The 12,027-nt window shown below is 45.4% G+C and overlaps 1 protein-coding gene across 2 annotated transcripts in view; it reads left to right on the forward strand.

Annotated features, from left to right (window-relative positions):
• The window catches only part of MAGI3 (membrane associated guanylate kinase, WW and PDZ domain containing 3), a 53,572-nt gene extending 49,475 nt beyond the window's left edge, over window positions 1–4,097 (forward strand). Inside the window, exons 21-22 of one of the 2 annotated variants that reach the window (XM_079327002.1) lie at window positions 565–654; window positions 1,062–4,097. In XM_079327002.1, the coding sequence (XP_079183128.1) occupies window positions 565–614 (50 nt within the window). In that variant the 3' untranslated portion in view covers window positions 615–654; window positions 1,062–4,097. The remainder of the gene's footprint in view (window positions 1–564; window positions 655–1,061) is intronic. The other variant, XM_079327001.1, reaches the window with a different exon arrangement.
• Window positions 4,098–12,027: the final 7,930 nt, after the last annotated feature.

Genomic DNA, 12,027 nt, shown 5'->3' on the forward strand with positions numbered 1-12,027 from the left:
CTTTTTAAAGCAAAGAACATTTCATTTCCTAAATATGCCTTTTAGTCTAACCCCTGATGCTGACACCAAGGTGCTGATAGTTAAACTTCCTAAATTGTAGGGTCACTTTTTCTGATAAGGAGTTTTTCAGTCACAATGATGAACCAGAGTTTATCCTTTCAAAATCCCAGTAGTTTGAGCTACCTAATATTTTGTGTGTTCGGTCACTTACTGGCATTCACTCAAAGGGTAAAATCTGCTCAGAACTGTCTCCATTTATGTCCTTCTGAGAGCAAGAAAAGGGTCCTGAGCATCACTCCTGGCCCTGCTGGTCACAGAAATCTGCTGAGCTTGAGGGAGAAACAGAATCAGACAAAAGGGAACCTCTGGAACATGTCCAGGCCAGCCCTCTGTCTAGAGTGGGGCCTGGGATGAGGTGAAGGAAGAGGTGGAGTGGGGAAGGGTTTATTTCCTTTTGCCTTGCAGTTAATCTCACATTTCTGATTGAAATCTTTCTTGCTGTACTCTGTGATTTTTTTTTTTTTTTTGGTATGTACTTCTGGGCTTTTTCTCTTCCTCCTTCAGGTATGGCTCCTTCCAGTCTGTGTCCCTACGTGAAACCTGAGCAACATTAAGGGCTTTCAGTGCTTTTCTTGGTTTTTCCTTAAAGACTTGGTAAATCTGCATGTCTTGTTTCATCTCTTCCTATTTTTAAAGTGCAAAGCTATGAATAACCCCTATTTTTCACTGTTTCAGATTTCTTTAGGTGTAACACTTCTAGTTCATTTGGTTTTATTAAACAATGTAGGTCAGGGACTTCTTAATTTGAATTTTTGCTGTGTAGGCTCTAAAATTGTTTTGATCCAAGACTCTGTCAGTCCTGCAGGGACTGAGCACCAGATTACTTTTTTTTTCCCCCCCAAATCACTTCCTCAGGGTTATGGTAGAACAACACAATACAAAAATCTGACTAAATAAAGCTTTGAAAATACGCCACTCCATAATGTGTCTTGAATTGAACTCAGTAGTGCTGATTATTACTTTTTGTCTATTTAATCAAATGTCTTGCCATTTGCTTCCAGGTGATTGGGATGGCCACAGTCCTGCTTCATCAAATGTGATATATGAAGAACAGTCACCATTATTATCTTCATCTTCCCATTCTGCTTTCCCATCTGAAGTGTGTTATTTAGCAGAACCAGGAGAAGCTTTAACCAGAGTTCAGCTGTCTGAGGAACTGGAACAAGCAGAGAGCACTGTGCCTGACAAGATAAGCACTTTAACTGAAAACCAGTGTGAGAGGAAGCCTCAGCCTTCTCCTCAGAGAACAAAGAACAGATGGGCATGTCCCTCGGGTCCTGGGTTTGGAATCACTAAGGGTAGTTCAGAAGCAGAGATCAGAAGGGGCAGATCCTCCAGTCCAGCAAAGTCAGGGGCTGCTGAAGGATACCCTCACATGGGATACCACAGTCCCAGGAAAGGGGATCCTGAGAAGAACAATCTCTCACATAAATCTGACAGTTCCAAGAGCAAGAGTAAAACGACGGAAATAGAGATGAAGAATAGTGACAATAAGGAGTCTGCCGGTGGAAATCAAGGAAGGTCAGCAAGTCCCCAGATGCACCTCGGCAAGCCAGGAAGCGCAGAAACAGTGAGAAGGATTCAAGGTAGAACATCCTATGGTGATAAAGTAACTGTTGAGCAGTTGAAAGGTGGGAATGGTAAACCAGAAGTCTCAAGGAAAGAAATGAAGCAGAAGAACCCAGAAAAGACAGAAGGGTGTTCTGCAGACCAACATTACCCAGCGTTTGGTGGGAATAACCTTCCCTTCAGGGACTCCAGGAGAAATGCCTCTGAGGATGATATATTAACCAAGTCCAGCTCTGGAGACACAGGTTCCAGCAGATTCAAAACCTCCAGCCTTTCCAATATCCCACTGCTTTCCATGGAGAAACAAAGGAGGGTGGAAACAGAGGAAGCTCTTAGGCTGAACAGACACCATGGAGAGAGACACGTGGAGCTGCCCAATGAAACCAAAGATGGAACTTCCCAACCTGAGAGGAATTCTTCAGTAAGGAAAACAGTGATAACTCCAGGGCCTTGGAGGATGCCCAGTGGCTATAAGGGCACGCCAGCAGCAGGGGTGCCTGGAAAACGGGTGTGACTGACTGACAGACACTATTTTTAGGACATATTTTGATCAATTTTCCAGCAAGGGTAATTTAAAGCATTGGTTCTTCTCACACAGTTGTCTTTTTTTTTTTCCCCTCACTCAATAACTGGTTAGAGGGGGTAAAGTATTTGATTGTTCTTAAATTATTTAAGCTCCATGAAGGACCTTTCAGATTGCTTCAGTGAAACCCTTCCATGAGCTGCTATCCCCATGTCCCTTCACAGGCCACGTCTGCTGCTCCCAGTGTTGCACTGCTGCGGCTTCCCCGAGTGTTGTGAACTCTGAACAAAGTCATTTAATGCCTCTATTGCCAATGTGATCCTGACTCACTTCCTGTTCTTGTGCCAAGCTATCTACTCTATCCAGTCATCTAATCCTACCCACGTGGATTCCAGTCACAAACAAGGCAGACTTGGGCTTAAGTGGGTGTTTTCTCTAGAGCACGTTGCATGTTTACATCAGGAAACCCACATGTTCTTGCTGGGTCAGGGAGAACATGGGCGAGTTGGTTCTGTCAGTTTCAGGGCACCAATTTAGCTGCTGATGCTGCTCAGTTCATTCGTTTCCTGGAATTTATATAACCAATACCAAATCCTGTACCTAAATATAGTACTTGACATAATTTTGCTTTTTCTGACACAGCAAAATAGTTCCTTGATTCACAGGGATTTGGGTTTCAAACATCTGTGAGAGGAAAGAAAATTCTGGGTTCTGTCAAATAACACAATTCCTTTGGTTTCACTCATGGCACCATGACACCCTCAGCCTCAATGTGGAACTGATACTGAAGTCCCATCTTTAATTATTTAATGCTAGTTAGGAACTGGGACTTTTCCCTCTGTAGAGGCAAGAACTGACCTTAGGATGGACTCAGCTGTCAGAGCAGCTGTTTCAGTGAAGTTCTTGCCTGCGTATTTTAGAACTTCCCCCCATTTACCGTGAATGTGCGATCAAGGAGTGTTGACAAACAGGATACAGGAGAAACACTATCTATGGTTTGGGCTGGCAGAGGTACTTTAAAGAGGGATGTTACCACCAGAACCCACTGATACATCAGTTCTGTGGCTGTAAGAACAACAGAAATGGAAGGGGTTTATTTTATTCACAGTTTTAGTGATTATTTCCTGACATCTGAGATTTTTAATGGCTGCAGAAAAGTGGTAAAAGGAGGCCCTTGGTCCAGTTTGCTGGAGAAAGAAGAGGAAATGGTTGAGCTTTACTAACTGAAAATACAAACAGGATTTACTCTTTGCAAGTGAATATCTGTTTTTGGCTTTGAAACATTAAATGTTTTTAAAGGCTAACAAAGCAGAGTGAGGCAGTTCTGAGTGTAATTCTTCACAAGTACAGCTGACTGCTCAGACAGCTTTTAAACAGAGACTTTGGGAATTCAAAAGGCTTTTAAAGCAGCTCTGAACCGTGCTCACCTGCTCGACACTGGGTGAGCCACTGACACCGGGTTTGCTATGTAGTGTAACACGTATGAATACTCCCCGAGTGGAATATGACTGTGAAATATTTAATACTCTGAAGTAGCCTGTGTAGATACTGCCCTGTGTTCTTCCCCAGAGGTTGGTTTATGTGGAGCTGTGTGCACGCAGCCTGACCACTGAGTACAGCAAACCCAGTCCTTCAATTCCAGATGAATTAGCCTCACTGAAATAATTTCCTGACATCAACTCCTCTCTATTTTTCTATATGCTCATGTGACCTGATAATGTCTTACCTGTGTGTGATTTCTCCTTTCAGAGACCTTGTATCTGTACTTCCTGTATCAGACTTAGCCATGTGGCCTTGGAATGCTACGCAGTGTATGGATGTACTGGGTGTAAATGTTTAAATATTGTACAGCACCTTTCTACAGACTTCTGAGGTTCTGACTAGAGAGAGACCTGTAAATCGCTCATTATTTTTTATATAGATATTAAAAACAAACTCTAGTTCATGGCCTGTTGGTTCTGTGCTGTCTAAACCAGGTTCTCCATTGGCTTCCAGGTTTTATCCACAAACATGCCGCTCTTCTGGAACATAAATGCAATTTAATATTGGAAGTCCTTGATCCCCCATTCAAAAACCAAATGTTCAGCAAAGCTAGTACAAAAATAATGAAGTCCTGTCAAAACAGTGCAGCGATGAAGTCCTTGTCCCGTAGGTTCATTTGTACATTTTTCTATATAAAATTGTCATCTTCTTTTACATCTCACAAGTTTTCCTTGTAGGGAAAATAACTGTAAATAATTTAGTACCAGCTGCAGCTCTCATATGGCTTTAGTGTTTGATGTCCCACACCAGTTCCTACTGGTGTAAGTGCTAGCTGCAAGGATTCGGCCCCATTAATCCAGTTTTTTCTGTGCATGCCATGAGGTGACATCTCTGACAAGGCAGATGCGAAGAACAATAAAGCAGAAAGAAAACAACTGATACTTTGTTACCTCTGCTGAGGTAAGGCGACCTGGTTCGGAGCAGACACCGCATTTAAGTAAAAAAATTTACTTCCTGAGAGCCTGAAAGTTTCTACTGCTGCACCAGGCACTTTTTAAAAATTAAATTTTAAAAAATTATTCTTTTTATATATACCATATAGGGACCTTAATCAGTGACCCCACCCCATCAAGGAAGGAGCGCCCCCCTCCAGGAAAAGAGGCCCCGCCCCAAGGGCCAGAGGCCCCACCTCCAGCAGAGGAGGCCCTGCCCCTGGGGGTGAAGCCCCGCCCTCCAGAGTAGGTCCTGCCCATGGGGTGGGGCCCCTCCCTGGTGGGTGGGGCCTCCTTTCCTGGAAGGCAAGGGCTGCTCTTCTGTGGGTGTGGCCTCTTCCTTTGTAGGCGTGGTCTCATTTCTGAGGCAGGGGGCTATTCCCTGGTGGGCGGGGCCACCTTCCTTGGGGGCGGAGGTCTCTTACCCGGTGGACGGGATCTCCTCTCCTGGGGGCGTGGCCCCTTCCCCCGTGAGTGGGGCCCCTGCTCAGGTGTCAGCATTAGGGTGATGAGAGAACTCAACCCTGGTTGAGTTTTTGGGAGGTTTTTGTTTTTGGGGTGGTTTGGGGTTTTTGCGGTTGTGTGGTTATTTTTTGGTTTTTTTCTTTTTTTTTTTTCTTTGTTTTTGGCCTTTTTTGTTTTGGCCGGGATTTTTTTCCCCTTTCCCCACCCCCAGGTCTGTTTTTTCCAGCATCGCTACAAGGAGATGCTGGAGGGCACCGAGACAGTGACGAACCTTTGTGCGAGGAAGCAACTGCTGAACAGTGTGGCTTTGTAGTGGGAACTTGTCGCTTTTCCCTTGTCAATTTTACCTTGCCGCTCCCTCCCTGGTGCCCCCAGAAAAAAATGGGGGCTATGAGGACAAAAAAATTAAATTGAGGGGTCGGCCTGCCCTCCATGTCATCGGGTGAGGCCGGCGTCCCGCATCACCCCGTCGGCCCGACCACGTTCATTGGTGCCGCACGAAATGTCCCCAATCACAAGGCCGAATGGCCGGCGCCATAATCTCCGGCAACACGTGATTATTTAGTCGCAGCCATACTTGTCCTGCACCAAGTGGCCGCGTTGGAGCCGCCATATTTGACCAAAAGCACGTGGCGGCACGGGTACCACCATTTTAAACCGAAAGCACGTTGCGAGCATGAACGCCGTCTTTTTAAGCCGAAAGCACGTGGCGAGCATGGGGGCAGCCATTTTGAACCGGAAACACGTGGCCATCATGGGCGCAGCCATTTTGAACCGGAAACACGTGACGATCATGGGCGCCGCCATTTTAAACCGGAAGCACGTGCCGATCGTGGGCGCCGCCATTTTGAACCGGAAATACGTAAAGAGCAGGAGCGCCGCCATATTGTACGGAAAATACGTACGGGGCACGAATGCCGCCATATTCAACCGGAATCACGACCCTAACGCTTTCTAGCGTCGGAATGGCGCCGGAACACCGCGCCGAGAGCGCAGGGTCGGTCGGCCGGTGTCAGAGTCGTGTCGGGATCAGGCAGGTGACAAGAATGATGCATTTGTGAGGGGCGAGGGCCCTGAAGGGAGCCACAAAAAAGACGGCGGCCGACCGGAAGTCATTTCGGCCACAACAAAGATGGCGACTGAGAGGAAGTGGCATCGGCCACCACAAACATGGCGGCGAGGAAGGGCGGAAGTCGCTTCATGCCACTCCCATGATGGCACCTCGGTCATGCTTCGGCTGACCTTCCAATGATGGCGGCAGAAAGGGCGGGAAATGAAGGTCCCTGCTTGGTTATTTGGCTGCCTGCCTGCGCCCCGGTGCCGTTTCCCCCCACCCGGCGCCGCTTTCCGCGGCAGTGCCAGGCGTGCAGACACGGGCCGTGCGCTCAGCGGCACCGCGGGCACGCCGGAGCCCCGCGGGCACCGGCAGGCAGCTGCGGGAGCGGCTGTCTCTGCGGGGCTCCTCCGCAGGAAGGGCCCTTCCCGAACCGTCCCGGCTCCGCTCCGCGCTCCCTGCCCGCTCCCCTCCGGCCCCGGGGACATGGAGAGAAACACAAATACATCGAGGAAGAACGAACACTCTGCAGAGCTGCCGAGCCATCGCCCTGCCCGCAGCCGGGATCAGCCGGCAGGAGGAGGCAGCTGCTTTCTCAGCCAGCAAGGTGAGAGCTGCGGGAGGGATTTCTTCCTTTGTCCTCTCTGCTGTCACTCCCTCGCTCTGCCTCTCGCCGCCTGTGTCTGCGGGGCTGGGGAACTGTGGGCTGCCCCCTCTTCCCAGTGTGAGCACAGTCCCTTTTTGGGGGGATAGACCGTGGGAAGGGTTCGAATAAAACCCCGTGCTCCTGCCCGGGGCAGCTGCAGCCGTTCTGTGCCTTCTTTGGGAGGTAAAAAAGCTGAGGGGGGGACGGGGTGGGCTGGGTGTAGAAGACAGAAAAAATGTAAATATAAAAAATACCTAACTAAACCTTAAATAAATTTATTATTGGTCTTATTTGGTTAGAGGCAGGATTTTTAATCAATAATATAAATGTAGTTTATATAAACAAAAATATAAATGCACAAATATGCAATATATACAAACATAAAACTGAAAATATATCTGCAATTATGAATATATGTACGTGTAAATATATATAAATTAAAATATAAACAAATAGAAGTATATATGTAGGATATAATATAAATAATATATGTTATAGTGTATAATATACTTAATATATATATATTAAGTATCAACTTAATCAAATCTTTATATATATCAAAGAGTATGATATATATAAATAGAAAAATACATTTAAATATAGTTAAAAATAATGGGTTTTTCTGTTTCTATTAGGTTAGAGGCAGAGCTTTTCAATAAATAATATTAAAAATATAAACATACAAATATATGTAAAGATATATATACATAAAATAGAAAAAAGATCTAGTAATGTAAACATGTACATAATAAATAATAAAAGTGTAGTATATGTTATAATGTAAATTCCATAAAATTTATTGAGTAATATATGTAGTATATATAATGTCAAATATGGATAGGACCAGAAATTAAATATTGAAATAGGTATAAGTTTTCTGTATTTAAAGGTTTCTTTTTTTGTTTTATTTGGTTAGGGGCAGGAAGTTTTTTAGTTGTGGTTGGGCTTTTCTTGGGGCATTCATTTAGGGGAATTTTTTCTAGGATTGGGACTTTCCTTTTTGCCCCAGGACCTCAGGGGTGCCCCAGCCTGGGGCCTCTCCTGCATGGTAGAGAAGGAATCCAGGCAGTGTTCTGGGACTTTGAATCTACACAAATGTTTTCCAAAAGTGTTTGCAGAGATCCAGCTGTGGGGAAGCTATTGTGAAGGTTTGTAACCTTCTTAGAGGTAAAAAAAATATTACTATTGGTATGAATTGATTGTCATTGATAAGCAGCTGAGATTCTCTAGTACTGGAGAAAAAAAACAGTTTTATTTCAATAAAATTGAATAATTACATGGTGATTCCCACATTCCAAACTCTGTTAGTCCTTGTCCTCTCAAAGTGCAAAGAAGTTGAAGTAATGGAACAGAATTATTCCACCTAAAACATTCTGCATGAACCATGTACATTTTTGTTTTAGCCTCTTCATTTAAAATATCTGAGTTCTTTGTCCTTTTCATTTTAAGCAATCTTGCTCTATTTGTGGACACCCTTTTTGCTAAGCTAGTACGAGATGGAAAATAGGAGCAAAGTGTTTTAGCATGATGTGCATTACTGTGTTTCAGTAACCTTCCTGTTTATCATTAGGGCAAAATAGAAGAAAAGAATTTCTTCTGAACCTGGTTTCCTTTTCTAGCATAAATTGTTGGTTTCTAGCTCAAGGAGCATCTTGGATTAGTCAGAAAGCTGAAGGAGCATCTGGAATTTTAGCACCTGTCATATGTGATGAAGTTATGCTCATCCTACATTCATACCTGGTGAAAAATACAGATGGTGCTGGTTTGTATTTCTGAAACCTTCCATTAGCAGTTTCCATCTTTGCAGCAGCACAAGTGGGGGGCAGGGGGAAGTACATGAAGGTTTATAAGCAGGGTGAAATCTCTGTGTGTGCTAGGTAGGTACAATAACACAACTTGCAGGAAGGTACAGCTGCCAATGAAAACAAGTTTCAGCTCTGCTCATGGGTTTTTATCCAGATGGATGCTGATTGTTCAGCATTAATTAATGGCCAGCTTCTTTCAGAATTTGCAAAGGTATCTGTGCAAACTATATTTTAGCATAATATACTCGTATACTTTATTGATGATAAGGAATACATTAATAAAGCACACGTTATACAGTAAACAAGAATAAAAATAATTTCAATGAAGATATTTAGAAGTAAATGAAATTTTAATTGGGATACTTTTGTAACTACTCTCCCTACATGGGAGCTGCCTCAGGCTGGATGAGTGTGAGGATATCCAGTTATTCCTTTGGGCTTGGTGCATGGCAGGGTGCAGAGCTCATGGTAAATCTTGATAAAACACTTTCAATATCAAAATATTTTAAAGCACAGACTTTGAAGAAATAACGTACGAAAGTCTATTGCAAGCCTGGGTGCAAGCTGTCCTTATTACTGATGGGTGTTTTGTCACACCACTCTGAGGACAGAGTATGCCCCAAAAGCTTCACTAACCCTCGTCTTCTGCTGGCAGGGCAGCGTCCTAGCCTCGGTCTCACGGGCTGTGTGGAGATTCCTTCCTGGAGCAGTGTCCCCTGTGAGGATGAGCCAGAGATTGGGACATTGGACCAGGTAAGGATCTTTTTCTCTTTAGTCCTTGTTTTTGCTGGCTTTAATGTCACAGCTGCAGTGTTCCTTCAGATGCTGTGCCCTGCAACAGCAGTTCCAGCTCCTGAGCTGGGCTGGGTACAGTTCTGGAGAGGGGCTCACCAGTGTCCATTTAAATCAATCATTTGTTCTATTTCTGTCAGTCTCTCAGGTTTGCCACCCTGGGTCCCATGGGACAGAGCTGTGCAAAGGCTCTGTCCTGTCTGTACAAAATCCTGGGCAGTGTTTCCAGCAGCAGGGGCTAGAGGCATCAGGGACTGCCTTTTGAGCCTTGTTCTTCCCTTGGGTTTTACAGAGGGTAACAGACTCTGCCCTTAAGGACCCAATGTTTATTTTGAACATTGATCCTGCAGATGGACAGTTCAGGTAACAGGGGTTAGAGTCAGTTCTTGGACCCAACGCAGATTTTTTTTCCCACAAAGACCAACTGAAGTTCTGAGATAGCAGACAGATGATGCACTGGAACTTTGGGATTCATAGTAAGTGTTCCCTCCCTTTGGGAGGTTGAACTGAAGTGATCTCATGGCTGAGAGCTGCATCACCCCTGCTGCTGGCAGAGGAGGCAGAACTGGGACAGGACAGCTCCTCCATTCCTTGGTTCCACAAAATCCTGTGTTAAAATTCCAGGGCTGCGGGCGTTGATTCTGTGATTCTGTTGATTCTGTGAGTTCCAGATAAAGCTTACTGCTGCACAGAGGTTGGTGCCACACAGGACCTGGTCCTTCATCTGGGACATTTTACTGAGGATGTTGTTCCAAGGGAAATGGCCCTTAATGGGGAAGGTTCTGCTGTGGCCCATGTACCAAGGGACCTGATACTGTATGTGGAATGTGTTACCGAGGATGCTACAGACACCTGGGCTTTTATGTGGGAAGTTTTACTGAAGAAGTTGTTACATGGGAAGTGGTCCTTCACATGTGGAGTTTTACTTCCCTGTCAAAAAGCCTTGGGAATGCTCAGGAACACAGTGTGGAATATTTGACCTCTGAAATGGGTCCTGTTTGGTCTAAAATACCCATTTTCTACCAGTTTGTGGTTTTTCTGCCCTTGGAGGAATGTGAGGCTGACTAGTCAGGTTGGAGTCTGAGCAGTACTCCCAGGGCTGCTGCTTTGAGATGTAATATGGAAGCCAGGAATATTCCTGCTTTGCAAACATGGGACAGAGTGGAACAGCAGGTGGCAAAGCTGGGCTTTGCTCCTTGAATCCCACAACACCTGGGTTTAGGTTCCATCAGCCAGAGGAGGGAATGAACCCTGGTTCATTATATGGGCTTACTTTGCCAAGCCTTGTAAGGTGATTGCTTTGTCATGCCTTGTATGTGCCTTGTATGTGCTTACACCCAGAGCTGCCCTGCCCTGGCACACAGTCACAGTTAGGTAGAGCAGCTATGAAACTTTATTGTTGATCTCTTTTCCATGGGATTTTGGGTAGGAAATGTGTGGGGGTATCTCCTAACTGTCAGGTAAACCCTCGTTGACCTCCTCCCATTGTCTCACAGGCCCCGAGGCAGATATCCGTCTCCGCAGCCGCCGATGCTTTTCCCGGAATCTGCCGTTCGGTGTTGAAGACCAGCAGCCAGAAGATGTGTTCAAGCATCCTCTTCAGAGCGTTTCAAGAAAGGATTGCAGTCAGCGTGTCAGCTGAAGATTGTGGGGCTGTTCATGTCTGTCTGTGAGAGTTTGCGTCTGTGTGCCGATGCTTGCGTCACCTGTGCGAGTGTGTGTGCTGACAGGCTCTAACCTTGGCGTGCATGACTTTTACCTTTCAGGTTTTTTAATTAATTTTTACATTTAGAATAAAAATCCCCAGGCAGGGGGGTTGTTTTTTCCCCCCCAGCTGGGTTTTTTTCCTTTCCGGCTGGGTTTTTTTCCCCCCCCCAGCTGGGTTTTTTTCCCCCCCAGCTGGGTTTTTTTCCCCCCCAGCTGGGTTTTTTTCCACCCCAGCTGGGTTTTTCCCCCCCCGGCTGGTTTTTTTCCACCCCAGCTGGGTTTTTTCCCCCCCTGGCTGGGTTTTTTCCCCCCCAGCTGGATTTTTTTTTTTTCCCCTCGGCTGGGTTTTTTTTTTCCTCGGTCCCGGCCGGTCTGTCTGCGAGGCGACGTTCATGGCCAGAGTTCGGGCGCAGACCGACCAGGGCCCGGGGTTTTCGTCAGGCAGGAGGATTTTCCCGAGGCTCCCGGGAACCAGGAGAGCGACGGCGAGTCACAGGTAAGCATAGGGAGTTGCGTGTGGCAGACGAGAGTTTTCTGTGTGCCGATTGTCCTTTGGATTTCCTGTATAAATAAAGCAAACTACGGTGAGCAGTTCTGAAATAGGAGGATGGATATATTGCATTAATATGTATTTGGCTTGCAGTCAATGGTATTGTTGTGCATTTGCTGCTGCATTTCCATGTATTGCTCTGTATGTAAGTTTGCATTTAACAGCATGTATATGGATTGTATTTATAATTCAATTTGTATCTGTACTCGCCTTTGTATACATTGTTTGGCTGTGTTTTAATGAAGTGTAAATAAAAAAAAATCATTTAATAAAGCTGAATATAATAAAGATACCCCACTCCTTCTCCCCTCAACCCCCTCTCCCCCGGCTCCTGTCTTTATTTGGTATGATTTATTAATTTTCTTCACTGTCTTTCTTGCTT

This window comes from Erithacus rubecula, assembly GCF_903797595.1.
Source record: "Erithacus rubecula genome assembly, chromosome: 26".
NCBI lineage: Eukaryota > Metazoa > Chordata > Aves > Passeriformes > Muscicapidae > Erithacus > Erithacus rubecula.